This window comes from Aethalodelphis obliquidens, unplaced genomic scaffold (assembly GCF_003676395.1).
Source record: "Aethalodelphis obliquidens isolate GAN/ISIS:26980383/991018 unplaced genomic scaffold, ASM367639v1 scaffold25, whole genome shotgun sequence".
In the NCBI taxonomy this organism is placed as follows: domain Eukaryota; kingdom Metazoa; phylum Chordata; class Mammalia; order Artiodactyla; family Delphinidae; genus Aethalodelphis; species Aethalodelphis obliquidens.
The window spans coordinates 10,492,399-10,519,397 of NW_020837969.1; the positions used below are offsets into that span (position 1 = coordinate 10,492,399).

General features: G+C 53.5%; 1 protein-coding gene across 5 annotated transcripts in view; it reads right to left on the bottom strand.

Moving 5' to 3' along the window:
- Positions 1–26,999, bottom strand: part of ARHGEF10 (Rho guanine nucleotide exchange factor 10) — an 88,269-nt gene that overhangs the window by 52,054 nt on the left and 9,216 nt on the right. For 3 of the 5 annotated variants that reach the window (XM_027122546.1, XM_027122547.1, XM_027122549.1), the window contains exons 2-9: positions 20,801–20,880; positions 14,704–14,919; positions 13,810–14,088; positions 12,206–12,269; positions 9,464–9,540; positions 7,192–7,248; positions 4,952–5,115; positions 2,579–2,695 (exon numbers count right to left, since the gene is read on the bottom strand). In XM_027122546.1, coding sequence (XP_026978347.1) covers positions 2,579–2,695; positions 4,952–5,115; positions 7,192–7,248; positions 9,464–9,540; positions 12,206–12,269; positions 13,810–14,088; positions 14,704–14,919; positions 20,801–20,837 — 1,011 coding nt within the window. In that variant the 5' untranslated portion in view covers positions 20,838–20,880. Of the gene's footprint in view, positions 1–2,578; positions 2,696–4,951; positions 5,116–7,191; positions 7,249–9,463; positions 9,541–12,205; positions 12,270–13,809; positions 14,089–14,703; positions 14,920–20,800; positions 20,881–21,083; positions 21,552–26,999 lie in introns of those variants that run through there. The other 2 variants (XM_027122544.1, XM_027122548.1) reach the window with 2 other exon arrangements.

Here is a 26,999-nt window from a genome sequence, read left to right on the forward strand (position 1 = left end):
GTGTGTGTGTGTGTGTGTGTGTGTGTGTGTGTGTGTGTGTGTGTGTGGTTTGGGGCTGTTTGGTTTTTATTTTGCTGGTTAAAAAAAAAGAAGGAAAAACAAATTTACAAACAGAGCCCTTCCTTAACATAGTTTTAAAAAAGTCTCCTGCTGTGTTTAAGTCAGTCTTCGTTTTTATTACAAACACTTGCAAAGGGCTTTGCAGAAGCCGAGTGCGAAGAGCTGAAGCCACAGGTGTGAACAGTTTGCCCAAGGTCAACGGACAGATGGCAGGAAACAGTGGAGCCCCTGGCTGGAGACCCGCCAGCCGGCTCAGCCGCTGGACACTCCCCAGCCTCCCCGGGGCTCCCCCTGGAGGCCGGTCCAGCGGCTCACGGGCCCTTCGTACTGATGGTCACAGGAATGGCCAGATGGAGAGACCTGCCGGGATACAGACAGAGGGACGGCCCGCGGGAGGGGTCGGCAGACCCCCTCCTCCGCGGAGACTGAAGGGTTGGAAAGACCACCGGCCCCCGCAGGGGAGTTTGTCCATCCCGGTTCCCTCAAGCCAGGCTCCTGGCATAACACTTAGACTGGCCGTTGGTACCAAAAGCTTCCAATGATGTGCTTTGGCATTTCACCCCCATTTCTTATCCTTAGACTCTAACGTCTGAGATATTGGCCACTGGGTACGGAGCGACTGATCCTTTAGAGAAAACCCAGATGGCCTCTTATGACACAAGCCAACACCCTTCAGGTCTGTCTAGGTGCCGGCCTCCCTGCCCTCCTGCGATCCTCCCCTGGGGGAGAGGCTTCAACACCCGCCCGCTCCCCTCCAGGGCTTCGCCTGGCCTCCCTCCGGTGGCCCTTTCTACGGGGCCACTGCCCGGTTGTGCGTTTGTGCAGAGTGGCGCCGGCTGAGGGGCTCTCGGGGGCTGAGTGTGCACCCTGGACTCGGGAGCTGTGCCCCTGGGAGGTTCCCACTCGAGGAGCCTGCAGCCTGGTGCCAGACTCTTGTAACTCCAGCCCGAGCGACTCTGCAATTCCTCGCTGTCCCCGCGCCTCAGGCTGTGTCCCTGAGGATGTGCCCCTGGCCCACCACCCACCTCGATGGACACCAGATCCAAGTCACACTGCCTGGCTGACCCCGACTCGGACGCCCAGCCACTCACCACCGCCCTACCCGCCAGGTTAAACGCGGCAAAGCCACTCTGCCTGCTCCGACTCCTGTATCCCTTCATCCAAACGCGGCTTCGTCTGCTGACGACCCCGGATAGCTGCCCGCCGTCCCCGCTTCTCCGCAGCCACCGCTGGCGCCTCGCGCTGCCTGTGCGCCCCTGCCCGCCCGGCTGCCGGGCGCCCCTCCTTAGCTCCCTACCCCCCCATCGTCCAGATCCCACCGCCCAGACCCGGGCTGCACACGCTGTCCATGCTCCCTCCAAGGAGTCAGAGAATTAGGGACAGACAGACGGCCAGGGAGCCTGCAGGGGGCCGAGCCCCGGCTCCAGGTGAAGCCACACAGGTGCCAGGCTCCGGGCGGAGGGAACGGCCGCCCAGGGTCGCACAGCTGCAGCAACACACCAGGCCCTGCTTCTCCTGCAGAGGACGGCAGCGCGTAGCCGGCCCCAGACGAGTCACCCTACCTGCTCCTTGCTGCTCTGCCGCCGTCTGATCGAGCACATTGCCCTCTCTTTGCTGAGCTGGCCTGCCTCGTACCCCTCCCTGGACCACCCGGCCCTGTGCTCCCTGGAACCACCCCCACCCCGGCCTCCAGATTATCCCAGGGGCTCCGCCTGTTTCCTGCACGGAACCAGCCCAACGCTGTGCCGGAGGAGATGCCATGATTCCGGGGGCTTCGCTCCTGCACCGAAAAGCGTGGAACAGAGCCGTGATGTTCCAGAGACGTTTCTGAGTGAACACCTGCCTCAGGTAAGTGCCTTTCAACACGTGTGAACAAATCACAAACGTCAGCAGGACGAAGATCCCAGCAAAGGAAAGGTTACTTGACAGTGCCCTTTTAAAACATCTCAAACAGTGGACACCACGACACTCACACCCAGCAGTTCTCAACTTTGTGGTCTCAGGAGCCCTTCACGCTCAGAAAAGTCATCGAGCAGCCCAAACGGTTCTGGTTTACCGGCTTTATCTATGTTACACTACATAAGGAGTTGAAATTGAGAAAAATGTTGAATATTTTTATTAATATTCATTTAAAAAATATTTAACCTATGATATTTTGTCTCAGGTAACCTTTTATGAAAAATTACTACATTTTCCAAAACAACAAAAAAAGTGCAATTGTTTTGTACTTGGGGGATCCTGCCTCGCGTCTGGCGTGGAGACGGCGGATCCCACATCCCAGCAGGCGTAGGTCACGCCCTGGGGGCCTCCGTCCACACGTTGGGGGACGGAGGGGGACAGAGGCGAAGGATGCCCCGGAATTGACAGGAACTCGCCACTGCCCGGGTGGCCCTGGGGTTCCCTGGACCGCACCGTGAGAACCACCACCCCGGCAGAACTGGCCAGCTCTGGGGCTGGGTTTTCTCGTTAAAGGACAGTCTGTTTTTTGCAGAAGCGTTTTCAGCGTGAACCACACTACCTTCAGTTCATGTTTGTGCTTTAGCTGCTGAATCTCTACCGCGCCCACCGCGTTTGCCACCAAATGTCTCATCTTTTTCTCATAGTGCTCCTTTAAGCGGGTTAGGTCATGGGAAAGCTACAGTACAAAGAGATACAAGCTTTTCACAACACGCTCTTTCCGGTGCTTTGAGACAATCTTACATTGAAAGGGCTTGAGCAGCGTCTGGTGGGTGATGTCCACACACCAAGGTCCTACTGCCCCGGGACCCCCCTCCTAGCCCACCGGCTCTCGAGAAATAAACACATGAGTGAGGAAGACACATCATCAGAAGACAGACTCCAGGTGAGCCAGGCTGGAGACTCTTCTATGCTGAACGAGAGAAAGTAAATGCACAGAAATATGTGGACACCGTCACGCCTTTACGTTTTGGTGAAATTAAAATGATCAAAAATGTAGAAATATATATAACATTATTCCGTTGTGTCAGCGCCAAAGCAAAAGAAGCTTGAATTCAAGATTGTATCGATGCGGGAAATGATTTGGGGATGACCACGTAGAGTTTTAAGTCTCCAAACTGACATAACTTTCTCTGCAGCCCACGGGGATGGGGTGAAATCTTGTAATTCAGTCCTCACGTGATCACAAACGTCTCCAATATGCAAACCGAGGCCCCTGCTCCTTAGTGAGTGTTTCCCATGTCGGCCCAGACAAGGACACCTCAGCGATTTTTTTTATAAAATCTGAGACGATGAGGGGAGTCTTAAACGACTTACAGTGTCATCCTGGCAGCTTCTGAAATACGACTTTTTAAACTAGGAAACTTGGTACTCCTAGCACTGCCCTCGGGACGCTGCCCCACAGGACGGACGCGTGCTGGACCTGGTGAGGACTCTGCACGCACGGCCGCCCGGGGCTGGCCCTCCACCGTCTCTGCTGCTGGGCCACCTGGCCTCCTCTATCAGCATTGCTGGTGGTGCATCTGGGAACACAGGTCCAGCTGGGCGGCCAAGAGGGCGGAGTGTCCACTCAGTAATCGTGCCCACGGCTCAGGGGCCATCGCCTGACCAGCCCAGTTTGCACGTCATCTGCCAGGCCTGCTGGCGAAATTTACGAGCGTTTTAACCGCTCTCCAAGGCCCCACTGGGTGCCCCATCCTGCTGAAATCAGGCCCCAGTGCCGTATTTAAAATCCCCATTTAAACCTGGAATGCTGGACTCGGCCGTAACAAGCCAAGTGTCACCTTAGTTACCAGCTCCGTCTAAAATTACAGCTGTAGCTTCATTCGCTGGTTAAGTCTCAGCTGTAATAACTCTGGTGACAGAGACAGCTAAGTTCTGGGGAAAGCTCGTTAATGATATTGAGTAGCTGGGTTGACCACCACCAACTGGTAGAGTCTTCTTGAGTTTCAGGACAAGATTACAGACTATGCGAACCCTATGCGCCCGCAGTAATCTGTAAGCCGCACCGACGTGGAGGCCACGTCCAGGGGCCCATCGGCCTGGTCACAGGGGTGCAGGCAGGGGGAGGCGTAACTGATTGGTCCTGCCCTGACTTATCGACTCTGCTGTGATGACGAGGCACTAGCCACAGCCTCCACCAGCGTGCGGCCTGCATCTAGACCTCACACAGAAAGGCCATGGCGCGCTGACGTGACTGTGGACGGCAGTGGGAATCATCCTTTTACCAACAGCCAAAACGCCCAACGACAAGAGTATTCGGGGTGGCCAGTCACCCCTGGACACCGGACACCTCAGTGGGGTGATCTCCCTCAGCAGGGCCTCTCTCAGGTCCCCACCCTACAACCTCCAGCCCTGGAATCCACTCCTGCAACCTGGAGCTCCTCCCTGGACCCTCATCTCGGGAGCTTCACACACACACACTCCCTCCCTTTGAGGGTGCTCCTGGGCAGCTCAGCTGCTCTCGTCCTATAACATCCTTTTGTAACATGTTCTATTTTTATATCTTCCTGTTTGTGTTGAGAACACTGAGGTTCAAAACATCCCGTAAAGGACAGCAGGGCTGTGCTGTGTCCCACCCGGCCAGGCTCCATCCATGCAGCGGGCTGGGCACAGACAGCATTACGTGTACACAACACAAATATCCAGGGAATGCGTATTTACGTAAGTTATTCAAGACAGCGAACTCGCTTAGGGCCTTTGGAGGGATTTGGTTTATATAAATATAATTTTCCCATCCTGCCGAGATTCTATTGCGTGAACTAAGGGGAGTCTTCTCTTTTGCCAACATCTAGTGCTTTTCTCAAAGCACGTAACAACAGCTTAAAAAACCACAGTTTAAAATAGTACGTGAATGAAAATGACATCTTATAGTCCCGTCCACATGTCCACATGAGAACGTTTTATCTCTCAGGCACACACACTGGACACGTACTTGCTTTTTGTGGTCGCTGCGCAGGAAGGACTGGGGGACCCCGTTTCTGCTCTCCGAGTCGCTCTGTTCCTCGTAGCTCTCAAATTCGCTCGAACTCCACCCGTACTCCAGAGAGCTGTTTCCACCTTCATCTCCATTCTCAACATCATCATAAATCATTTCATCTGAATGCATAAATGCCAAAAGGAAATTTAAAACGTAGACCCTCACTGACTCTTGTTCTGTCTGTGCACGTTCGTCATCTGACCACATCGTTGGGGGCTGGTACCTCGGAAAAGCTTGGAGGAACGGAACCTCAGGTGTGGCCGCCCCCAGAAAGGCGCTGGACTGATGGGCGTGGGGTGACAAAGCTCTGATAACCCCCCAGCCCCATCCACGTCCTGAGGACCACTGGTCTATGAGAAGCCACCACAATTATACCCAATGATGTCTTGCCCATAGAGAACTTCTGACAAAGGAAAATTTTTCTTTAGATAAATGTATGGAATAGAAACAGATTAGACATACAGACAGATTAACAGATCACAAACAGATGGACGATAGAGATATTCAAATATGAACGCAAGTGAAGCTTACTGCAAACAACTATAATTTTGGCTTTTGTGCTACAACTAGCCCATAGTACCTATAACCTGTTACTGTATTTAAATATCTTCATCACATCAGTCGTCTTAGAATTAGTGAAAAGCACATCTGTTTACGCCGCCAGATACAATGCCAAAGGCACTGCCTGCAGAGGGGACACACCGGTCTAACAGAACAGCTATCGGCAGGGGCACCGCCAGCCCACCTTTTGTTGCCGTTTGGTTCTTGAGACCCCAGATCAGCCCATCTGAGCTGGGAAAGGTCTACCAGGGAGGATCAATTACTCAAAAATGCATTTCAAACTTGGTTTTACAGCAACCTGCCTTTAGTATCCGTTATTCGCAGCAGGTACTTAAAAAACTACCCCGGAGCACACTTATTCTAAGGACCTGGCTGGTTTATGTAGAAAGAGGGCCGAAGGTAAGCACGGGTCTCCTGTCATGTAGGAATCTCGGGAGGAGGCCTCCGTTAGCTGAGGCCCTAACAGTGCTGGGGACCTGACAGCGTCCAAGGCATTTGTGGGATGAATAAATGAATCCACGCAGGTTGCTGTCGGTTTTAAGAACATGTCCTCTATTAGGCTGGGAAAGTTCCCTCCTGTCAGGAGTTTTTAACACTGGAAGGCACGGTACCAAGTACCTTCTAAGCGTGTATCAGGATGAGCGTATGGTCTGTGTCATTCGCCTGGTTCTGTGGGAAATGACATCTAAAGAACCAGCCAATGTTGAAAGATACCTGAACTCTGGAGACAAACCTCCAGGGTTAGGATGAGCTTTGGCTTGTTTGCTGAGATGCTGTCAGACGTGGTTTCCTGACATTTCATTTGGGGTGTTCTGCATCACGCCGTTCGGGCAAAGGGGGCTCTAAGTTTGTGCTAACACCCTCAGGGGGATGAGAGGGGGTCAGTTCACTTGCTCACTTCTCTTTCCTGCCTTCTATGGGGTTCAGTACCCTTTTCCTTGAACTATTCCTCAAGGGTCTACGAGCGGTGAAGCTCTCCAATCTGCGTCTGAGGTTGCCCGTTTCTCTCTTGTTCAAGGACAAGACTTGGGCTGGATGTGAAGATGCGGGCTGGAACCGAGCTTTCTTCAGCACTTGGGGAACATTACCCTGCTGTGTCCCAGCCTGTAGAGAAGTTGCAGTTCCTCCCGGGTGACTGCGCCCTCGCTCCTGCTGCTGTTAAGATATGCACAGTGGGCTGTGTTCGGCAGTTGGAATTGTACACGCCTCGTGGCGGATTCATGCTCAGCCTGCTTTGAATTCGTATTTCTACAACCCGGGAACTTACATCTGTAATTCTGGAAAATTCTTAGTAATTCCTTCCTCCACGACTTCCTGTATATCATTTATTAGAGACATGCCGGCCCTTCAAGCCTCCATGTTTCTTCCCTTTCCATTCATATTTTTCCCATCTTTAACTCCTCCTGTTTCTTTTTAGGGTAACTGAGAAAATTACCCTACCTTGAGGGCTGGGATATAAACACGTGCACACACGAAATTGTACCGCACAACATCGGTGAGACACCGTAACCTTACAAAACGTGATTACAGACACACAGAGCTGTGCACCTAAGGTTTCTGCCTGCCCGCCTACATCCAGAGGGAATGACGGTAAAGTGCATCTCATAAAACTCCAGCCCAGACAAAAATCAAACCTGGCTCAGAGTCTGAATTTTCTCTTGGCACGTCATCATAAATGGCTTCTTCCGGATCTGGAAGAAAAGGAAGGGGAACTTTAAAAACCGACCCCGACCCAGGGAGAACGTCCTGCACTTCACGGAGCTACAGACTCCTGTGATGTTACGGCTACTCGAGAAGTTAGTGTTATGATAAGGATGACTCATGGGGCCTTACCAAAGCATGAGCACTGTTTTTAGGGCAGAACACTTCCTTGGGATGGAAGGACATCTCTAAACGAAGCGGCTGTGAAATGTATCCAACAGGAGTTTTACGGTCTCCAAGCCAATTTATTCCATTATTTTGCATTCAATTACACGTCTCTACATGGCTCTGTATAAACATTTTTAACTTTATGCAGTTGATGTGTTCTGATACACAAAAATTACAAAGGTGGCGTGCAGTCTCAGAAACAAAGGGACAGCTTCACTGCTGCTGTCGGGTAGGAAGCTTCAAAATCAACCGATGGCTTCATCTCATTTTTCACCCCTGCAGCTGAAACGTGGCCACACGCGCATATAAAAATGCTGAGCTTTGAGGACAAAACCTCTCAACTGCATTACGTGAAACGTTAGCATCCTAGGAAACTGTAAGGTGTTTTCTTTAAAAAAAAAAAAAAAAGGAGGGATCCTCCACGGGCAGATACTCCGTGTGCGTGTCAGTGGTCCTACAGAAGAGCAATGGGGCTTGAAATTCATGCATATATTCGTAAGAGCTCCATGCTCTACAGGGAAGCCAACCAAACTATAGGGTCCTCCGTCCTGGAACCCACGAAGGTGACTGGTTACTAACCAACGCAAGCCAAAATGACATAAGTACAGCCTCGCCCTCCCCTGATGTGCAGCCACCGTCCCCTCCCCACATTCCCAGGACCCAGCTGCTTCTCATGCTGCGCTCAAGCTCCCACGTCAGAGAGGCTTGCTGTCCCGGAATAATGTTCCTCGACTACGACCACGGTATTTGCACCCCCGTTAGGCAGTGTGGGGGGCTGTTGATGTACAGACCTTACTTTCAAATACAGCTGTTCTACTAATAAAAACGAGTCATGGGGCTTCCCTGGTGGCGCAGTGGTTGAGAGTCCGCCTGCCGTTGCAGGGGACGCGGGTTTGTGCCCCGGTCTGGGAAGATCCCACATGCCGCGGAGCGGCTGGGCCCGTGAGCCATGGCCGCTGAGCCTGCGCGTCCGGAGCCTGTGCTCCGCAACGGGAGAGACCACAACAGTGAGAGGCCCGCGTACCACAAAACAAAACAAAACAAAAAAAAACCAGTCATGGGAGAATGTCAGATTTTACTTGGGAAATAAAATTGCTTGAGGATAGTGAGGTGACAACTTAATCCTGTAATGATCCAGAGGTAATAGCCCCCTAGCAGAAGCGTCTACTTATGCTGAGTTGTTTGTTTTGGCAATGTCATAATTAAAACCAGAATGAAACATTCCAGGGGAGAATTTAATAATTAGGAGATTAAGATGGTTCTACCTTGTAAGTCAATCATATAAGATGATTACACAGAAATTAGTGAGCCAGTGGATAGTAAAAGGGATAATTAGAAAAGCCTCACTTTAAAAAAAATAGTAAAAAAACAAAATTAGCTCTGCTTTCTGCACCACACATGGAACAGAAGGTCTGCTGCACCATCTGGTCAGTGGCCCGGCTTAAGCATCCACCACTCCCTCTTTAAAATGGTACCATGAGGGCTTCCCTGGTGGCACAGTGGTTGAGAATCCGCCTGCCGATGCAGGGGACGTGGGTTCGTGCCCCGGTCCGGGAGGATCCCATGTGCCGTGGAGCAGCTGGGCCCATGAGCCATGGCAGCTGGGCCTGCGCGTCCGGAGCCTGTGTTCCACAACGGGAGAGGCCACGACAGTGAGAGGCCCACGTACCGCAAAAAAAAAAAAAAAAAAAAAAAGGTACCATGAGAAATCATCTCATTGGGGATCACAAGAAACAATGCCTTGTTAATGCCTCAGTCCCCAAATCTCTAACTTTTATGACAAAAACCAAGACCTGTACTAGAAAGAATCGATCAGGAAGAGGGAGATGCTGGGATGCAGACAGCGGAGATGATCTGATGGGAGACGAAGGGACAGCTTCACGGGGCCCTGGGGAAGCATCTACACCGTCAGCTCTGGTCAGTACTTCAGGTGAATGGACACAGGACAGGAGAATAACTGGCTGAGGCTGACAGATACGCACTGTCCCCGGGGGGCTCGGGGTGGCCCTCCAGGCTCCCGGCGGCCGTGGTACTCACTTTCCATCCAGGCTGTATTCGCCGGATCTGCAACCCACCGGGCGAGGGCACTGTCCTCCTTATGGACTGGACCTTCACTTAAAGAAAACACACCAGAACATCAGGATGTTGAGAATCCCTCCAGTGATTAAAAAGTCACTGTGCATGCAAATTGGGCACTTTCCCAGGTAGCATTACAGGATACACCAGGTTCAAGATTTCCTCCACAACCATGGATAAATAAGTGCATTTGAATGCCTACCACACACACACCACATGTCTAGCACAGCATCCAGTGCAACAAGACATGAAGAAACGCAGTCCCTGTCCCAAGAGGCCTGACTCGTCCTCCTGTTTCTCAGATCTTGCAGAGGGTCCACTACGTGCCCCAAAGGATGCTGGGTTGTACGGACACACCCAAGTGAGACTTGGGCCTCTCAGTTCCAGCAACAGGGCAGACTTCAGTACAGCACTTTCAATATTGGATAGAAAAACCAGGCAGGAGAGCAATAAGGAAACAGAGGATGTAAACAGCACTACCGACCAACTGGACCCACCAGACCTCTACAGAACACACCCCCCACCAGGCTTAAGAGCTACAATTATAAAACTCTCAGAAGTAAAGGATGAAAAAGCTTCAGGACATTGGTCTTGCCAATGATTTATTGGACAGGACACCAAAAACACAGGAAATAATATGAAAAAATAGATAAACTGGGCTTCAACAAAATTAAAATCTTTTGTGCCTCAAAGGACACTACCAAGAGAATGAAAAGACAACCCAGAGAAAGGATGAAAATTCATGAATCACTTATCTGATGGGGTTTAATATTGAGACTATATAAAAAAATACCTACAACTGGGGCTTCCCCAGTGGCGCAGTGGTTGAGAGGCCGCCTGCCGATGCAGGGGACCCAGGTTCGTGCCCCGGTCCGGGAAGATCCCACATGCTGCGGAGCGGCTGGGCCCATGAGCCATGGCCGCTGGGCCTGCGCGTCCGGAGCCTGTGCTCCGCAACGGGAGAGGCCACAACAGTGAGAGGCCCGCATACCACAGGGAAAAAAAAAAAACCTACAACCCAACAACAAACCCAATTCAAAAATGGGCAAAAGGACTTGAATAACATTTCTCCAAAGAAGACATGCAAATGGCCAATAAGCACATGAAAAGATGCTCAACATCATTAGTCATCAAGGAAACACAAATCAAAACCACCACGAGGTACCACTTCACACTCACCAGGATGGCGATGATTTTGAAAAGCAGGAAGTACGTTTAGTAAGCTTGGAAAAATTGGAGCCCTCACACACAGCCAGTGGGAATGTAAAATGGTGCAGCTGTGATGGAAAGAAGTTTGGCTGTTCCTCAGGAAGTTAAACATAGGATTACTGTGTGATCCAGCAATTCCACTCCTAGGTATGTACCCAAAGGAATTGAGAGCAGGGACCTGAACAGATACCTGTACACCAACGTTCACAGCAGCATTATTTACAGTAGCCAAAAGGTGGAAATGACCAAGTGTCCATCAGTAGATGGGTAGATAAACAAAATGTGGTATATACACACAATGGAATATTACTGAGCCTTAAACAGGAAGGAAATTCCAACATACACTGCAATACGGATGAACCTGGAAAACACGATGCCGAGTGAAATGAACCAGACACAAAAGGACAAATACTGTACAATTCCAATTATATGAGTTACCTAGAGTAGGCAAATTCATAGAGACGGAATGCAGAATAAAGGTTACAGGAGCTGGGAAGAGGGGGGATTGTGGGTAGGGTTTCTGTTCGAGACGATGAAAAAGTTTCAAAAGTAGATAGTGGTGATGATTGCACAACAATGTAAATGTATTTAATGCCACCAGATTTTAAACTTTAAAATGGTTAAAATGGCAAATTTTATGGTATATATTTTTGCCACAATTTTAAAACGAATAATGCAATATACCAAAACCCACAGAATGGTCCACTTTAAATAAGTGAAATGTACTATGGTATGGGAATTATAACTCGATAGAGCCGTTTAAAAACAAAAAAATAAACACACCTACCATGCACCAAGCATGTTCCCATGCTAGGGGGTAGGTGCTCTAAGACTTGGTAAAACCTGGTCTTTGTCTTTGAAGAATTCAATCTAGTAGCAGAAAGGGACACAGAAATAACAGTGAGAGCACAAAGCAGAGCACAATGCAGGTGCGTGCACACAGCTCTGGAAGCGCAGAGGAGGACAGTTTCATGAAACGAGACATTTAAGCTGGGTTTTGAAGGGTGAGTAGGAGTTTGCCTAGGGGAGGGGATTTTCCTGGGAATTTCGAGCAGATGCAACAGCATTTGTGAAGGCAAGTGGCGTGAAAGAAAGACTTATAATCAAGTTAGTTTCAAGAATTGTAGATGAAAGCTGGGTTAGACAAAGTTAAAGATCCTTTCTCCCCCTCGGGATTCTGAGAACCTTTACAAGGTTAAGTACTCTGAACGTCTCTGGCAGGGAGACGGGAGTGGCGCGTCATCCAGCTCTCTGTGGCTGTGGACCCGCAGTTTTCTCTTTTTCTGCAAAGCATAATGTTAACGTCTTAAAGAGTCCTGGTGTTCAGGAAGACCCGATCTGGGGTCCCTGGGTGAGAGGGGAGAGGGTACGGAGGACAGAAGGACCACAGGGTGGGGGAGGGGCCTGGGCAGTAAGAGCCTCGGAATCACTGCGCACGACGTTTCAGGAGAAGGTCAGGGACTCAGAACATCCGCGGAAAATTAGTAAAGATACCTGTTTGTTGGATCCTCAGAACTCAAGGAATTCAACTGGCTGTCTTCTGCTCCTTCCTGTGTCTCTGCCAGGAAAAAGAAGAAGTTCACATTGTCTTACGCCCGAAAGAAATGTTGAGGAAGTTGCTTTTTATCCTCAAAATGGTTTCATATTTTCCTTTCTTATCAATGAGAGGTTTACCTTATTGTGAAGATGATCAACTGACAGATTTAAGATTTTCAGTTTTTAGATCAAACGTATTCAAAATAGGATTATGATGAAGAGTGACACCCAAAGGTCTTATGAAACTACCTGAAATAAAACGGTGCCCAAAGAAACCAAGCTAGAGACACACCCTAATTATCTCCTGTTTCTTAAGTTTTCATGGGAATTTGCAATTGTGATTTACTTGAAAATGTGTCTACATGACAAGCTCAAAAGATTCTCAAGAAAGAAGTACTGAAGTTGGTGATATCTGACAACCAAACTCCCTGTTTTCCTCAACTGTCTTAACTGGGAAGGAAAGAACCCTCTTACTGAAATTTCACACAAATATGTCCTGCTCATGCTTCTGTGACGCCAATGTCCTCGGGGCTACTCCTGCCCATCAGGACGTCCACACCTGGGACAGTCCTCACGGTGCGTCCCAGCACAGAACATGGAAGCAGAGCAGGTGAGAGAAGGGAAAACTCAGCCGAGATGCCTTTACTGGCATCTGAACAGAACCGACTGCACTTCTCCAGAGGAGGGATGGTTTGTGTCTTCAGCTGCCCTCCTGACCTGGACGTGCGGGGGGTGGGAGGCGAGGAGGGAGTGGCAACTGCCCACGGGCTTCGGCCAGGACAACAGTGAGCTGCACACTCGGGCCCCGGCTGCTCCCACAAAGCACAGCAGCCTGCGAAGCTTATGGACAACCTGGAGGCTGGACGCGCAAGGTCAAGGCGCTGGCAGGTGCGGTGTCTGCTGAGGTCCCTCAGCATAGGTCCCTCTATGAGGTTCATAGACCATCTTCTCTGCGTCCTCACTTGGAGGAAGGGCTGGGGGCTCTCTGGGGTCCTTTATCAGGGCCCTGAACCTATGCGTGGGGGTCCATCCTCATGACCTCATCACTCCTGACACCGTCACCTTGGGGGTTAGGTTTCAACATGTGACTTTCGGGGAGACACACACTCTCCCTTTAAACCTAAAAACTGAAGCCCTGCAGAAACAGCTGATGCTGAAACAATGCAGCCAAGGGGCATCTGCGAAGACGACGGAGGCGGCTGTGTAAACCACGTCCTCGAAGCTACACGCCTGCTTCTTCCCGCTAAGTGGAGGTGAAAGCCGTGACTCACTGAACCAAAACCCCAGTCACGGAGCTGGGCCCCCTCAGCACCCCGGCCACCGACAGCCAATATCACAGGTACGGGGACAGGCTCCCTGCACCTGCCTGGCTTCCTGAGGAACCTCCTGATTCTCCCGACTCCTGCCCCTCTCCCGGGTCCTCAGTGTGCCTGCTACACACGCACGCACACGCACACACACGCCCCAGGTGGGCCGTCTGCCCTGAGAGACGGAGAGCACCTTCTGCCCTCCCCCCCAACCCCGCCGCCCCGCCAGGTGAGGCACAGGTGTGGCAACGCTACCTGCGGGGCCCACGGGGGTGAGGGCAGGGCTGGAGTAGGCAGGCAGCAGCAGGGGCAGGCCGGAGGGCACGGCGTAGCCGCAGGGCACAGGCACCGAGTACCCGCTGGGCACGTGCAGGCCCCCGCCCTCCCCCTCGGCCTCCGGGTCCGGAGGCGGCGGCTGGTCCTCATGGAGGGGCGTGATGTCGATGACGGAGTAGGGGTTGACTCTCGTCGGGACCCCGGGTCTCAGCGGTTCCGCCAGGGCGTCTGTGTCTGCTCCCGTGCCATTTTCGTGTCCTGAGGGTGAGAGGAGCCCGTGGCAGACACCCGGCCGTCAAGGGCACGGCCGACACACCCCAGGCCTGGAAGCACTGTCCTTTGGGGCATCGGTGGGGTCAGCGCGACCTCGGAGGCGGGGCACGCAGCCTGGCTGAGCCCAGGGAGGCTCCTCCAATGAGGCGAATGGGTGACACGCTGCCAGAAGCGGGGGGGTCACTAACCACGTGGAGAGGTGGGGACGGTCCCAACCAGACCATCGGTGAGTGAATAAAAGTCACCAACTCCACCCCCAAATTTTAAAATATAAATTAAACTTCTACATTTCATCTCAAACAGCATTATTTTGAAAAAATGTTTTATGCAACACAGTGACAAACTGGTGAGGCCATTTTTATTAGAAAATAACAATACCTGTTTCCTCCAAAATATAAATAGAAAGGTAGGTAGACAAGACTGAAAATCACGGAAAATAGAAAACAAATAAGAGAATCTCGGCCAAACTTGAGTTAAGTCATTTCAGTTCACATCGTATCACAGAAACATCACACATCTCGGGCTCCCGGACCCCACCTTCCCCAGGACGTTCCAACCCACAGGTGGGCCGGCTGGTCCCTGGGTGGCCCGAGGACGCACCTGATCCGGCCGCGGTGTTGGCGGCGGGGATGGTGGTGTTGGCAGCGGGGATGGTGGTGTTGGCAGCGGGGCTGTCTGCTCCCGTGTCCCGGGCCTCGGGGGCGCCCGGAGCCCGTCTGTCTGCTTCTGGAGCTTCATCTACGCCATCGAGATCCAGCTGTTCCCCCTCCTCTTCCTCATTGTTGTTAGTGTCGTACTTGACTTCATTCTCTGAAGTTTAAAGTAACGTAAACCACAGTGTTAGCGTTACCGGGAAAACGGCTTCCATGCTCCTAAACACACCGCAGCCAAAGTCAGCCAGCGATGAGCACCCAGATGGGCACCCGGAGGTGCTGGCGGCGCCAGGACACGCCCTCCCCGCATCCCCCGCCGGGCTGGCCCACTGCCTTTTTTTTTTTTTTTCTTTTTTTGCGGTACGCGGGCCTCTCACTGTTGCGGCCTCTCCCGTTGCGAAGCACAGGCTCTGGACGCGCAGGCTCAGCGGCCATGGCTCACAGGCCCAGCTGCTCCGCGGCATGTGGGATCTTCCCGGACCGGGGCACGAACCCGCGTCCCCTGCATCGGCAGGGGGACTCTCAACCACTGCGCCACCAGGGAAGCCCTGACCCACTGCCTTTCTACTCGGGAGAGTTCGTGCCATCAGGCTTTGGGGCAGCGATCTGGCTTTCCTCTCAAAAGGACCCACAACTCACAGTCTGGAAAGAAAAAAGCAGGAGAGACAGAAAGGAAGAGAAAAAGCACTTCCCACACTTTACACCTGGACTGAGAACCCCATTCGTAAAAATCAACTTGGAATAACATTAAATAAACCACCAGGCGAGGAGCAACGTGTAACTCAGGAGTTCCTACGCGATCAGTATGATTTCATCCCTTCTGTTCATCCCGGCGGGCTGCGTGCCGTCCTCACGGTTAAAATCCACAGCTGTGAGCTACCTGTGTCACCTTGGTCATGAGAATTCTTTCCAACACTGCTTTCTTTGGGGGAAAGTGAGAGGGGATGCAAGGATTTGCTGATATAAGGGTTTTTACATGACAAACAATAAGATCCCTCATGCAGACTTTTAAAAGAAAAAAAAAAAAAGTCAGTTGAATTTAAAGGATCAGAACATTGTTCCTGCCATCATCTCAAATCACTAGGGGGTGACTTTCTTTAAAAATCCTTTTCAGGAAAAAAAAATGCACATGCTGGAATTAAAATGTGAAATGGCATTAAAATCCTCTGTGTCTATCTGAGTTTTCTGTACGTTATGTACATAAATACTAAATAAATTACACTTACAAATGTTTTGTTCTAAAAGAAATGGGTGAAGGTGGTCACGGGAGAGCCTGTGTCTCAGATCCCACGGCTCATGTTTCATTCTGTCCCCTCCCAGATATTTTAGAGCCCATTTAGTGCGAGATATTGTAAAGCCTTTTTCTAACAATTTTCATAAATTCACTTGTAGGTATATTTTATCTAATTCTCAAAGTCTGGCAGTTGTACAATATAATCTCAAACAAGAGGTTTGACAAGAGAAAACCCCAGCATGGAGTTCGGAGTCCGTGCTCTCGAGAATCTCAACACTGCCCGGCATGATTTGTTGTTACTAAGTCAAAACATAAGCTACTTTTTCCCCATCACTTTTGTCAGGGTATTTAATTGGTATTATTTCCCTGTCACATGTATTTGGCAAACGTGAATTTAAGGAAATGATGACAACTGTATTTAGAAAACGTTCTGGAAAATTTTATTTTTCTGTCTCAGAGATTTTTTTTAATTTTTTTCTTTTTTCTTTTTTTTTTTTTTTTTGCGGTACGTGGGCCTTTCACTGCTGTGGCCTCTCCCGTTGCGGAGCACAGGCTCCGGACACTCAGGCTCAGCGGCCATGGCTCACGGGCCCAGCCGCTCCGCGGCATGTGGGATCTTCCCGGACCGGGGCACGAACCCGTGTCCCCTGCATCGGCAGGCAGACTCTCAACCACTGCGCCACCAGGGAAGCCCTGTTTCAGAGATGTTTTGCTCTAATATGTGTTCGCCGGTTTACTTCAGTGAATAGACTGAGTACCTAATGATTTAGCAAGAAAAAGGAGAGAAAGAGGCGGCAGATGCAGGGAAAGCAGGGTGGGGTGGGGGAGGGAATCCATCAGTCCCAGCCCAGCCCGGCAGCCCGCAACTCCTGGCAGGATTTAGGACCAAAGGCCACAGTCCACACAACTGACCAGGAACCCCGGGAATCAGGATGGGCTGGCTGGGGTCCCTGGCACTCCCAGTGGGAGAGCGCTGGCCGCAGGGGTCATCCCTCCTCTGTGAGCAGACAACCCTCAGGACAGCTGAAAACCCATTAACACCTGTTAAAGATGTGCCACAAATTAACACATCAAGGGAAAAAAGTAAAAGAGTATTTGTAAATTCAGAGATCGGAGCTAGGCATGTTGTTCCTGGGGCTTGTAAGACCATAGCTGATTATAATATGCAAGCTGAACCCGAGATATGCTTCTCTTTATTTCAGATGAAGGCATTTGTTTCTTAATTCCTCTTACTGTTATGAAGGAGAGCTTTAAGAAGCAACAGGCTGCACACTGCCCCACCAACAAGGGGCTATTCACAGCCCGTCCTCTGCTGCCTCTAGGCTCTGCGTGTCACAGCTGGGACCAGGTCCCAGGGCAGCAGGGTGGCGGAACAATGCCGCCCCCTGTCACCCGCTGGCACGCCACCCGCTGTCCTTCACTTCTGCCCGAGCTCGTCACCGTCACCGGGCACCTGGTGAGGACTGTCCCGAAGCAGCAGGAACATGGTGACATTGCTGACTTCCTTTCCCCACCATGACTCACTTTTCTTTTGTTTTGTTATTAATTATAGAAAAGCTTTAGCTGGTAGTGACTTTACCATCATCACAGTGTTGAGTTCTGCATCCTGAGACATCCTGGACCGTCTTGTAATACAGTGTTTACATCCCGGAGCATCTTCTAACTTGACTCTCTGAGAGCCTCCGGGGCCCCGCCTCTACGAGCTTTATGGATGTTACCTCCTGAGGGCGGGGCTGCTCCAGCTGTTATCCCAAAGGAGAAGGAAACCGAGGCCTGGAGAGATGCACACATACCCCCGGTCATCCGCTCGCACACCTCAGGGACCACGCTCAAACCCGAGCAGCTGTGTGCAAAACCCACGAAGCCGCGGGCTTCTCCGCCACACCCCACCTCCTCCCAAATCCCACTTTACCCGGACGATTTGACTTGTCGCCAAGGAAGCTTCTGGAAAAGGCACAGGTGCCTGATGACAGGTAACGATGGACATGGATAGCGTTACCTCACCTGAACACGTTATGACACTGTGCACAGGACACTATGCAGCCACTGAGAATGACAGCTGTGAAAGCTATGTGGTGACACGGAAAATACTTGTAAAGTTTCAAGTATGACATAAAAATGTATACTCAACAATCTTAAAAATGTAAATTCAATGGCTGCAATTATGCAGAAAAGAAATATGAGGGAAAAGACAGAGAACAGATGAAAACACAAGTGTCCCAGTGGTGCTGGGGAGAACGGACCTCAGTGATTTCCAGCCCCTCTGTCATGTTCAAGGGAATTTTTTTTTTTAAGATTTAATTTTATTTATTTTTGGCTGCGTTGGGTCTTTGTTGCTGTGCACGGACTTTCTCTAGTTGCGGCGAGTGGGGGCTACTCTTTGCTGCGGTGCTCGGGCTTCTCCATGCGGTGGCTTCTCTTGTTGCGGAGCACAGGCGCTAGGCATGCGGGCTTCAGTAGCTGCGGCACGCGGGCTCAGTAGTTGTGGCTCACGGGCTCTAGAGCGCAGGCTCAGTAGTTGTGGCGCACGGGCTTAGTTGTTCCACGGCATGTGGGATTTTCCTGGACCGGGGCTCGAACTCGTGTTCCCTGCATTGGCAGGTGGATTCTTATCTACTGCGCCACCAGAGAAGTCCCTCAAGGGAATTTTTAAGAGGACAGTTTCATTTTCACAATGGGGGAAATTATACCTAAAGCATCACTGAATCATCAAAAACGATGCCAGGCTGTTATCCCCATTGCTAATCGTCACAAGTGTTAACTAACCCAGAAAATCTTGTATCAGAGTATAATCATGTTTAAGGCATGGTACTAACATGTTTAAATCGTGGTCTTAGCCCTGGGCCGTCAACCAGGAAACAGCCATCAGCCCGGGGAGATGGAGCTGGTCCTCTCCTGGCATCCTCAACACCCCACATCGGCGGGACCTCCCCAGGCTCCCCAGAGGAAACCTCCCAGGCGGCCCATGTAGAAGGTGGTCCACGTAGAAGGTCCCACCTTCTGCCAGCTGCGAGTCACCTCCCAGCTAAGAGGGGCCCTGCCTGGGGACAGGGTTGGGGGAATCACCCGTGAACAGCCTGGCAGGACTGGCTGCGCCCCGGGAGCGACGGGCCTTGCCGGTGAGACTCGCTCGCGACCGTGAAGATAGCAGGCGAGCAGGGCCCAGGAGCACCTGGTGCTGGAGCAGCAAGGGGTGGGGGGGCAAGCGGCCCACTGAGGGGAGAGGACGGAGGGCGCTCGTGGGAAAGGGCGGTGAACTCTGCTCGGCCCTCAGCGCCCCTCCAGCCCCCCGAGGGACCCGTCGCTCTCTGCACCCGTCCTCTTCTGTCTTTATTGAGGCATGAGTGACAAATAAAAACTGTGTATTTACGGCGCAGGACTGGATGATTTGATCCACCTGTGCTGTGTGAAATCATCACCGCAATCAGCCTCCACCCCACACAGGTACCATCTTCTCTCTTCTCTGCTTTTCCCGCCGGCAGAACATGTAAGCTGCCCTCTCAGCAGACAGGCCTCAGCATCTCATCCCTGCGGCTGGACCTCGGACGCGGCCTCCTGCCAGCTGAGTCCCCGCACAGGCCTGGCTGCCACCTCGCGGTGCCCGGGCGTCTGGCCATGCGCCCTGGGCCGAGGCCTGTCCCAGGCTTGCAGGCCTGCCCGCCAGGACGTGGTGCTGCTGGGCCAGGCCCTCTCCTCCTGGGACCAAGCGCAGAGGTGCCTCCGGGGGTGAAGGTGGACGGGCGTTTCTGCAGAACTCGGGGCGTGACTGGGAGGCCAAGCCCCTGGGGGGTGGGCACCGGCGGACAACGGGCGTTTGCCAAGAGCTGGGCAGGCAGGCGTGGCCTCCTCTGCGGAAAGCAGACCCTGTGTCCTGGAAGGACAACGCACCTGCCACCAGGTTTGAGCAGCGCGCACGTCACCCAGTCCTAAAAACCAGGTGCAGGTGCTTCTGGGCCTGCCTTTTGTATTCTGATGCCCCCAATAGCCGACGCCCCCTGAGCACCTCGGAGCCCGGCAGCTCCCTATCCTGCATGGGTGCCGAGGGTGCTGGTGCCCCATGGAAACAGCGAAACGGCACAGAAGACAGCGACGGCTGGTTTCAGTGAAAGGCCAGGAAGGAAGGGGCGGGAGGGCAGTCGGGGGGTAGGAGGGAGCCCACTGCCCGGACCACACTCGGGAGCGTGCGGCCAGCACCAGGAGACGGCCCAGCGCACAGGGGACCGTGGGGACCCCAGGCCTGTCCCCGAGAGGCCACGCTGCCCGGCATCGTCTGGGCATCACCTCCTTGACGGGGATGAAAAGTGGTGAGCGGTGTTGGTCTGTCCCGCTTTCAGTTCAAACAGTCAAAGTCGGGTCTAGCCTGGAAGACCTCAAAGGCCAGCCACTCACACTCAGATCAAACTGCGGCCCAGAAACAGGCCCCAGAACCCCTGGCAGACCTGGAGGGAGCCGACAAGGAGGCTGCCTTAAGCTCCGGGGGCAGGTGGCCAGTGGCCGCAGGGTTCGGCCTAAATCTCCTCTCTGAAATGGGCCGTCACCCCCCTTACCACCTCCAGGGGGTTCTGATGGGTCGGGTGAAAGTAAACACAGGAGACCTTAGACACTGGTGTGGGCACCGCAGGGATGGGTGGAGGGGCTCGGCCAGGACCCCCAGGCCTCCGCCCCCTAGGGCCTGGGTAGACCCTCCTCCCTCCCAGGAGCTCCTAGCCCAGGGCCCACCCCAGAGGCCACGGGTTAGTGATGCCCAGAGCATGGAGCCTGGGAAACAGCCCCAATTCACCTGCCCCGCCACCGGCCTGCAACCTGTTACCTTCCCGGGCGGGAGCCGGCGGGCCCGGCTGGTCCATGCTGCCGCGTCCACCTCGCTCCTGGGCTCGGAGGATCCGGGACCTGCGAGGATGAAACAGGCTGTCAGGGCCGGGGGGAGGGTGGCCCCGGACGCCTCTGGGGACCCCGCCGACAGCCTGAGAGAAGGAAAACGCAGATTCCATCCATAGCCACAGCGAAAGATCTAAGGACGTGAGGACCGCAAACCGCCTCGAAATAACACTCAGGGCAAAGCCAGATGGAGACCGCCGGTGTCTTGACGTCACCTTGAATTGCAGCCAGGGGTTGATTTTTGCAGCTGGATTCAATGGCCGGACCCGGCCCGGCCCAGGACGCCTTGATTCTCTGCTTAATTTCACACATGTTCTAAGGGGAGAAATGGACACGCAAGTCCAATGGTTTTTCTTCCTCCTTCAACTAAATCTTTAACAGTTCTGAGTGAAGGATTAGTTTCTGAGGATGAAGGAGGAGGCTGACCGTTTCCACAAGCCCTTTTGAGCCAGCGGGTCAGTAAACCCTTGGGTCCGGGCCGGATGCGTGCATCCTGCTTTGTTTCCTTTCTCTTTTCTGCTCTTCCTGTTTCCTCACACGCTGGTCTAAGAATGAGCGTGAACCGCCAGGCCGTGAGAAGGCTGGTCCCGCACCCCTCAGCATCCTGTGAACCAAGGTCTCTGCTTATGGGTGTTGACACCACCAACACCTGCCTGGATTCTTCCAGAATGGTCGCAGGAAAGCAAACCTCACTCGGGAAGCCGCACTTTGCAGAAGCACCTTCCCGGTTCTCAGGGTCCCAGATGAGGCCCAGGGAAGCCCCTCAGTGACACCCTAGCCCCACGGACGACACACCACATTCAGTGACGCCAACCGAGGCGGTTCACCCTCTCAGAGAGAAACTGCAGTGCGGTTTCCAAACCATTTACGACAGACACGTTCAGACCACAAGGGTCAGGGTACTCGAGTCCCGGAGAACCTGGAACAGTAAGCAGACGACCAAACCTTTCTCGATGGGGAGACGTGCCGGCTCCTGAGAGCGAACGTAAAACGACTGCTTCCGTTTCAGTCAACAAACCCTCAACCAACACCTGCCACATCCTGGTCTGCGAAGTCACAACAAGGGGACACGCATGCACACGTGCACGGCCACGTGACCGAGGTGTGTGCACACGCACACATGCTCACACGCGTGCACACACCATGCACAGAGGTGAGTGCACACACACGTGCTCACACATGTGCACACACATGCACACAGAGATGAGTGCATGTGTGCACGTGCACGTGCACACACACACACACGGAGGCCCAGGGGGCTGCAGGGAAGGAACAGGAGGGAGGACAGGAGGATTCGGGGCCTCAGAAGCACACAGAACCGGGGCGATGTCCGCTGCCGTGTCCTCTCCCAAGAAATAAATCAAAATACCCGAGTGCAAATTTAACATCCCGTTGGATTCACATCGGCTTCGTGTGGCGCCAGGTCAGCAGTGACATGACACAGACACACGGACCGCGTCCACGGTGTTGTGCCTTAGGTGACGCCCAAGAAGGAAGCAGGTGGGGCCGCTGGGCGGCCCTGGACCCGGTGCCAGGACCCCACAGGCACTGATGGGCAGGACAGACATGGGTCCGCAGGAGGAAGACAGTGCGATCCCTGCCCTGGGAGGAAGCGAGGAAGAAGGAACTGGTCGGGGCTCCCGGGGCGATGAGGGCTCCCACGTTACTTTACATCCGCACCACTGACTGAGGACGGAGGCTCTGCCTCACTCCCCCAGCACGAACCAGCCAAATGCAGAGCAGTCCAAGGACCTGCCGGGTCGGTGAGAACAGGGCCCAAGTTGCCAGGGAGCTGGGCGTCAGAGCAGAGCATGCCCCATGCACCCCTCTGTGTGACCCCAGCACCGTCCCTCGCAGACACTGCTGGCACGTTGCCCGGGCTCGTCCAGAACAAGCGGGGCACAGAGCCATGCGGGACCTGACGGCCACGTGGCTTTCCGTGTCTTATAGATTCGGGTTTCTCAATCACGTCATTTACTCACCTTAAACCATGCTGGACAAATCTCATTAATGCTATTTGTTTCTACTGAAAATGCACAAAACAGAGTCAAATTGACTTCTCGTTTCCCATTGCTAACGTGTGGGACAAAACAAAGGAAGACTATGCCTGTGCTTTTTCTTACTCTGATGCCCGATCCTATTAAACAACCACCGCTCACCCTCAGAGCGCTCCCAGGATGCCAAGATGGACCTCGCAGCCGTCCTCGTCGTCCTACCCGAGGGTGAGAAGCTGAGAGAGCACGGCTCTTGTCTCCAGAGGCAGAGCTGGGACCGGAACCCAGGCCCCTGGTGCCTCGGTCTGTGTGTGACTGCATATGAATTTCAGTCAGACCACGACACTCAGGGACTGTTTTTTTCTTCCCAAATCGGCATCCATGGGAAACTGCCTTTCTGGAAGCTCACACACACACACACACACACACAGAGGATCTGCCTCTGGATGTGGGGGGCCTGGGTGTCCGTGATCTGAATTCCACTCCACGCAGGCATCACCCAGCACTGAAGTTTCAGCCCCTGGACCTCCCGGCAGCCCTAGGAAGCCTGCTCCCCGAAACTGGGCACCTGCCATCTCCCGGATGCCCTCCAGGTGTTTTTAGGGACGGATGAAGCCCGATTGGCCCACGACCGACCTCGGGACGGAGGACAAGTCTCGCTTTCACGAGGCTCCTCCCCGGCAGACGAGCAGCAGGAAATAAGGCCAACCTGGGCTGCAGGGCCGTGGGGATCATCACTGCCATTTTCCAACTTAAGCATCCTAACGAGAGATTTCATTGTGCACTCAGGTTGTGGTTTCCAACAAAAAGATGACACACGCGGTAGAAGCAGCAGCCCGGAGAGACGGGCACAGAGATGGTCCCTGCAGTGCGGCTGTGACTCTGCCTCAGAGCCTGGGCGGCGACAGAAGTGCCCCAGTCACTTGATTTTTTTTAAGTTCATGGAAATAGCCTGAGTCTTTGCTCCAGTGAGGTTTCCAGCATCTTGGCCGTCTCTGCAGACCTGCAGGGAGAGCACCGTGGACGTGTGGACGCTCTGAGGGACGGGACCCGCCGCCCCTCCCAGCAGGTATTCCCTGCGCAGGGGACGCTCTGGGTCCTGGGGGTGTGGAAGGCAGTGGGCTCTCCACAAGGTCCTTTCCGCTGAGAAGCAGCATGACGAGTAAGCAGGGGGCTGGGAGCCTGGACTCAAGAGCCAGTCCGGGGAGACCCTGCTCAGCTCCGACCCTCCGGCTGGACGAGCTCGGTCTCCTCGCTGTGAACCGAGGTGACAGGGACATCTCTGCTGGCGGCCACGGGCCTGGGAGCAGACAGCACTGGGGTTGGTTCCCCAACTCCCACCCCGGCCTCCGTGCTGTCCAGTCACAAAAAGTTGGCGGACAGACTACAGGCTGAGCCTGCCCCCGACCCACCCAGCTGGGACCCGTCGAGTCCACGCAGCAGAGACTGCGCCGCGGTAGGTCAGGGGCACCCAGCGTCCCGCACGAGGGCTGGATGTCCACTCAGAGCCCAGTGGGAGCCAGTGCACCTCAAGCCCGGGGACAGAGCCCGGGGATGCAGGGGACGCACGAATCCTCATGGCTCACGGCCGCTGGCGCTGGGTCCGCCGTTGCCTAAAACCACGAGCTTCCCAGTGACCTCACGTCAGGAAGGTTCTGTCTCCACATGGAGATCCAGGAAGGAAAAACTAAAAGCTCCCAGGACCTTACGGTATGCGTCCTGTTGGAAAGGCTCCATCTAAGTTTAACCAAACAAACTCCAGGGCAAACCAAACACACCAACCCTTTTCACTGAACATTTTCATAGATTTTTAAGTAGACATAATGCTCACAGAAACAAGAAGGAAGGAAGGGAGTGGGGAGAGAGGGAGGGAAAGAAAGGAAAACACAGAAACAAGAAGGAAGGAAGGGCGCGGGGAGAGAGGGAGGGACTCCCTAAGCCGAGCACAGAACTTAGCCGTCAGGGACGTCTATTTCGTGCTCATCGAATTTGGACCGCAAAGGGCACAGGAGTGCAGAGCACACATGGGGCCTCGCTGGGGGTGTGTCCTGGGTCCCGTGTTTCTCTGCTCACGTCAGACTGAGGCCACTTCCATGGGGCCTCCTCCCCTCCCCTCAGAAAGGAAAAAAGCGAATAGAAGTGATTTATTCCGTGTGGCAATGGCTATTACACAGCATCCAACCCACAGATGTTCACCTGCTCACCATCTTTTCCAAATGGTCCCCTGTCCAGGGGATCAACCCCTCAGAACTCCTGGAGAGGTGCTCACCTGGACGGAGGCTGGGAATCGTGCCCTCCCCGCCCCAGGCAGCGCACGCTCTGCCACCCACACCCGCGCTGCCTCGGCCCTGCTGCCCTGACTGCAAATCTTTATGAACCAACCCCCTCCTGCACACTCCTGACCCGAACTCACCCTGCGAACAGCTCCCGGGCACCTCTGCGTGTGTGTGTGGTGTGTGTGTGTGTCTCTGTCTCTCTGTGTCTCTCTCTCTGTATCTCTGTGTGTGCCTTTCTCTCTGTATCTCTGTGTGTGTGTCTCTGTCTCTCCATGTCCTCTCTCTGTCTCTCTGTGTCTGTCTCTCCGTGTCCTCTCTCTGTCTCTCTGTGTCTCTCTCTGTATCTCTGTATGTGCGTCTCTCTGTGTGTCTCTGTATCTGTGTGTCTCTCTGTGTCTCTCTCTGTATCTCTGTGTCTCTGTCTCTCTCTGTCTCTCTCTGTATCTCTCTATGTCTGTTTCTGTATCTCTGTGTGTCTCTGTGTCTCTCTGTATCTCTGCGTGTGTCTCTGTCTCTCCGTGTCTCTCTCTCTGTCTCTCTCTGTGTCTCTGTCTCTGTATCTGTGTGTGTGTGTCTCTCTGTGTCTCTCTGTATCTCTGTGTGTGTGTCTCTCTCTCTGTCTCTCTGTATCTCTGTGTGTGTGTCTGTGTGTGTGTGTCTCTCTGTGTATGTCTCTCTCTGTCTCTCTGTGTGTGTCTCTCTGTGTCTCTCTCTCTGTCTCTCTCTGTGTGCTCACCCCCTGGGGAGTCCACGTGGCTCGGGAGGGGGATACAGCCCTGGAGCCTCCCCAGACACTGTCCCTGCAAACACCACAGGCTGCGACACACAGGCCCAAAAGAATGAACTCGTGGAAGCTTGGCTGATGCCCAGGCCATAATCTGCACTTTTATGGGGTGAAAACATGCATTTAATTATTTATTAGGGCCTCCTAATAAGGAACAAAACCCAGAACTGTGCCTGACACGGGGTCTGCTTTCAGAAGAACACTTGTGGGGGGCAGGGGTGGACAAGGGGGAGGGGGGTCGGGGCGGGGCGATGCTCCTGTCCCCACTCTCCCTTACCTTCTCTGCCCCTCACTCTTCCATCCCTTAAACACCTGGACCACAGGCCAGGCCTGGCCCAGACCGGACTGGACTGGCCTGGACCGGACTGGCCTGGACCAGACTGGCCAGGCCTGGACTGGACTGGCCTGGACCGGACTGACCTGGCCTGGACCGGACTGGCCTGGACTGGACTGACCTGGCCTGGACTGGACTGACCTGGACTGGCCTGGCCTGCACTGCTGCTGTTCTGTGCCAGGTCCCTCCAGAATCCAGCAGGCCCTGCCCCCAGCCGCAGGCCCACATCAGCCGGGATGCACGTGCCCCAAGCCAGACTCAAGCATCAGGAAGACAGCTGCCCCGCTGACCCCCAAGGACCAAGGCACCCAGAGACTCACAGCACAAACGCTTCACGCCCCACGGACTCCTGAAGCCTGCCCGCATCCAAGGCCCCCAACACGGTTGTCCATCGCCACACAACCCAGCCTGAGAGCCTTCTCTCAAAACCCCAAAACCACCTAGACAAAAAGCACAGTTGCTTCATCGCAAAACTTACCAAGGACGCAGTTAGTTCTGTCTTTAATTGGCAGCGTCCTTGAGAAATGTTCTCATCAAAGGGGGTATTATATTCATAAAACAAAACCGGACAAAGTTACTCTTGCAAGGGGGTCACCACCGGACTGGCCTCTGCGTCTCCGTGTGTGACATTCTGTGCCCTCTCAGTCGGCTGGTGGGCATCTCTTCCTCTGATTAATTCTTGGGCTGCAGCCTGTCCTCTGTCTGCCCAGGCCTCCCTGTCACCTCCCCCGCCACACATGCCC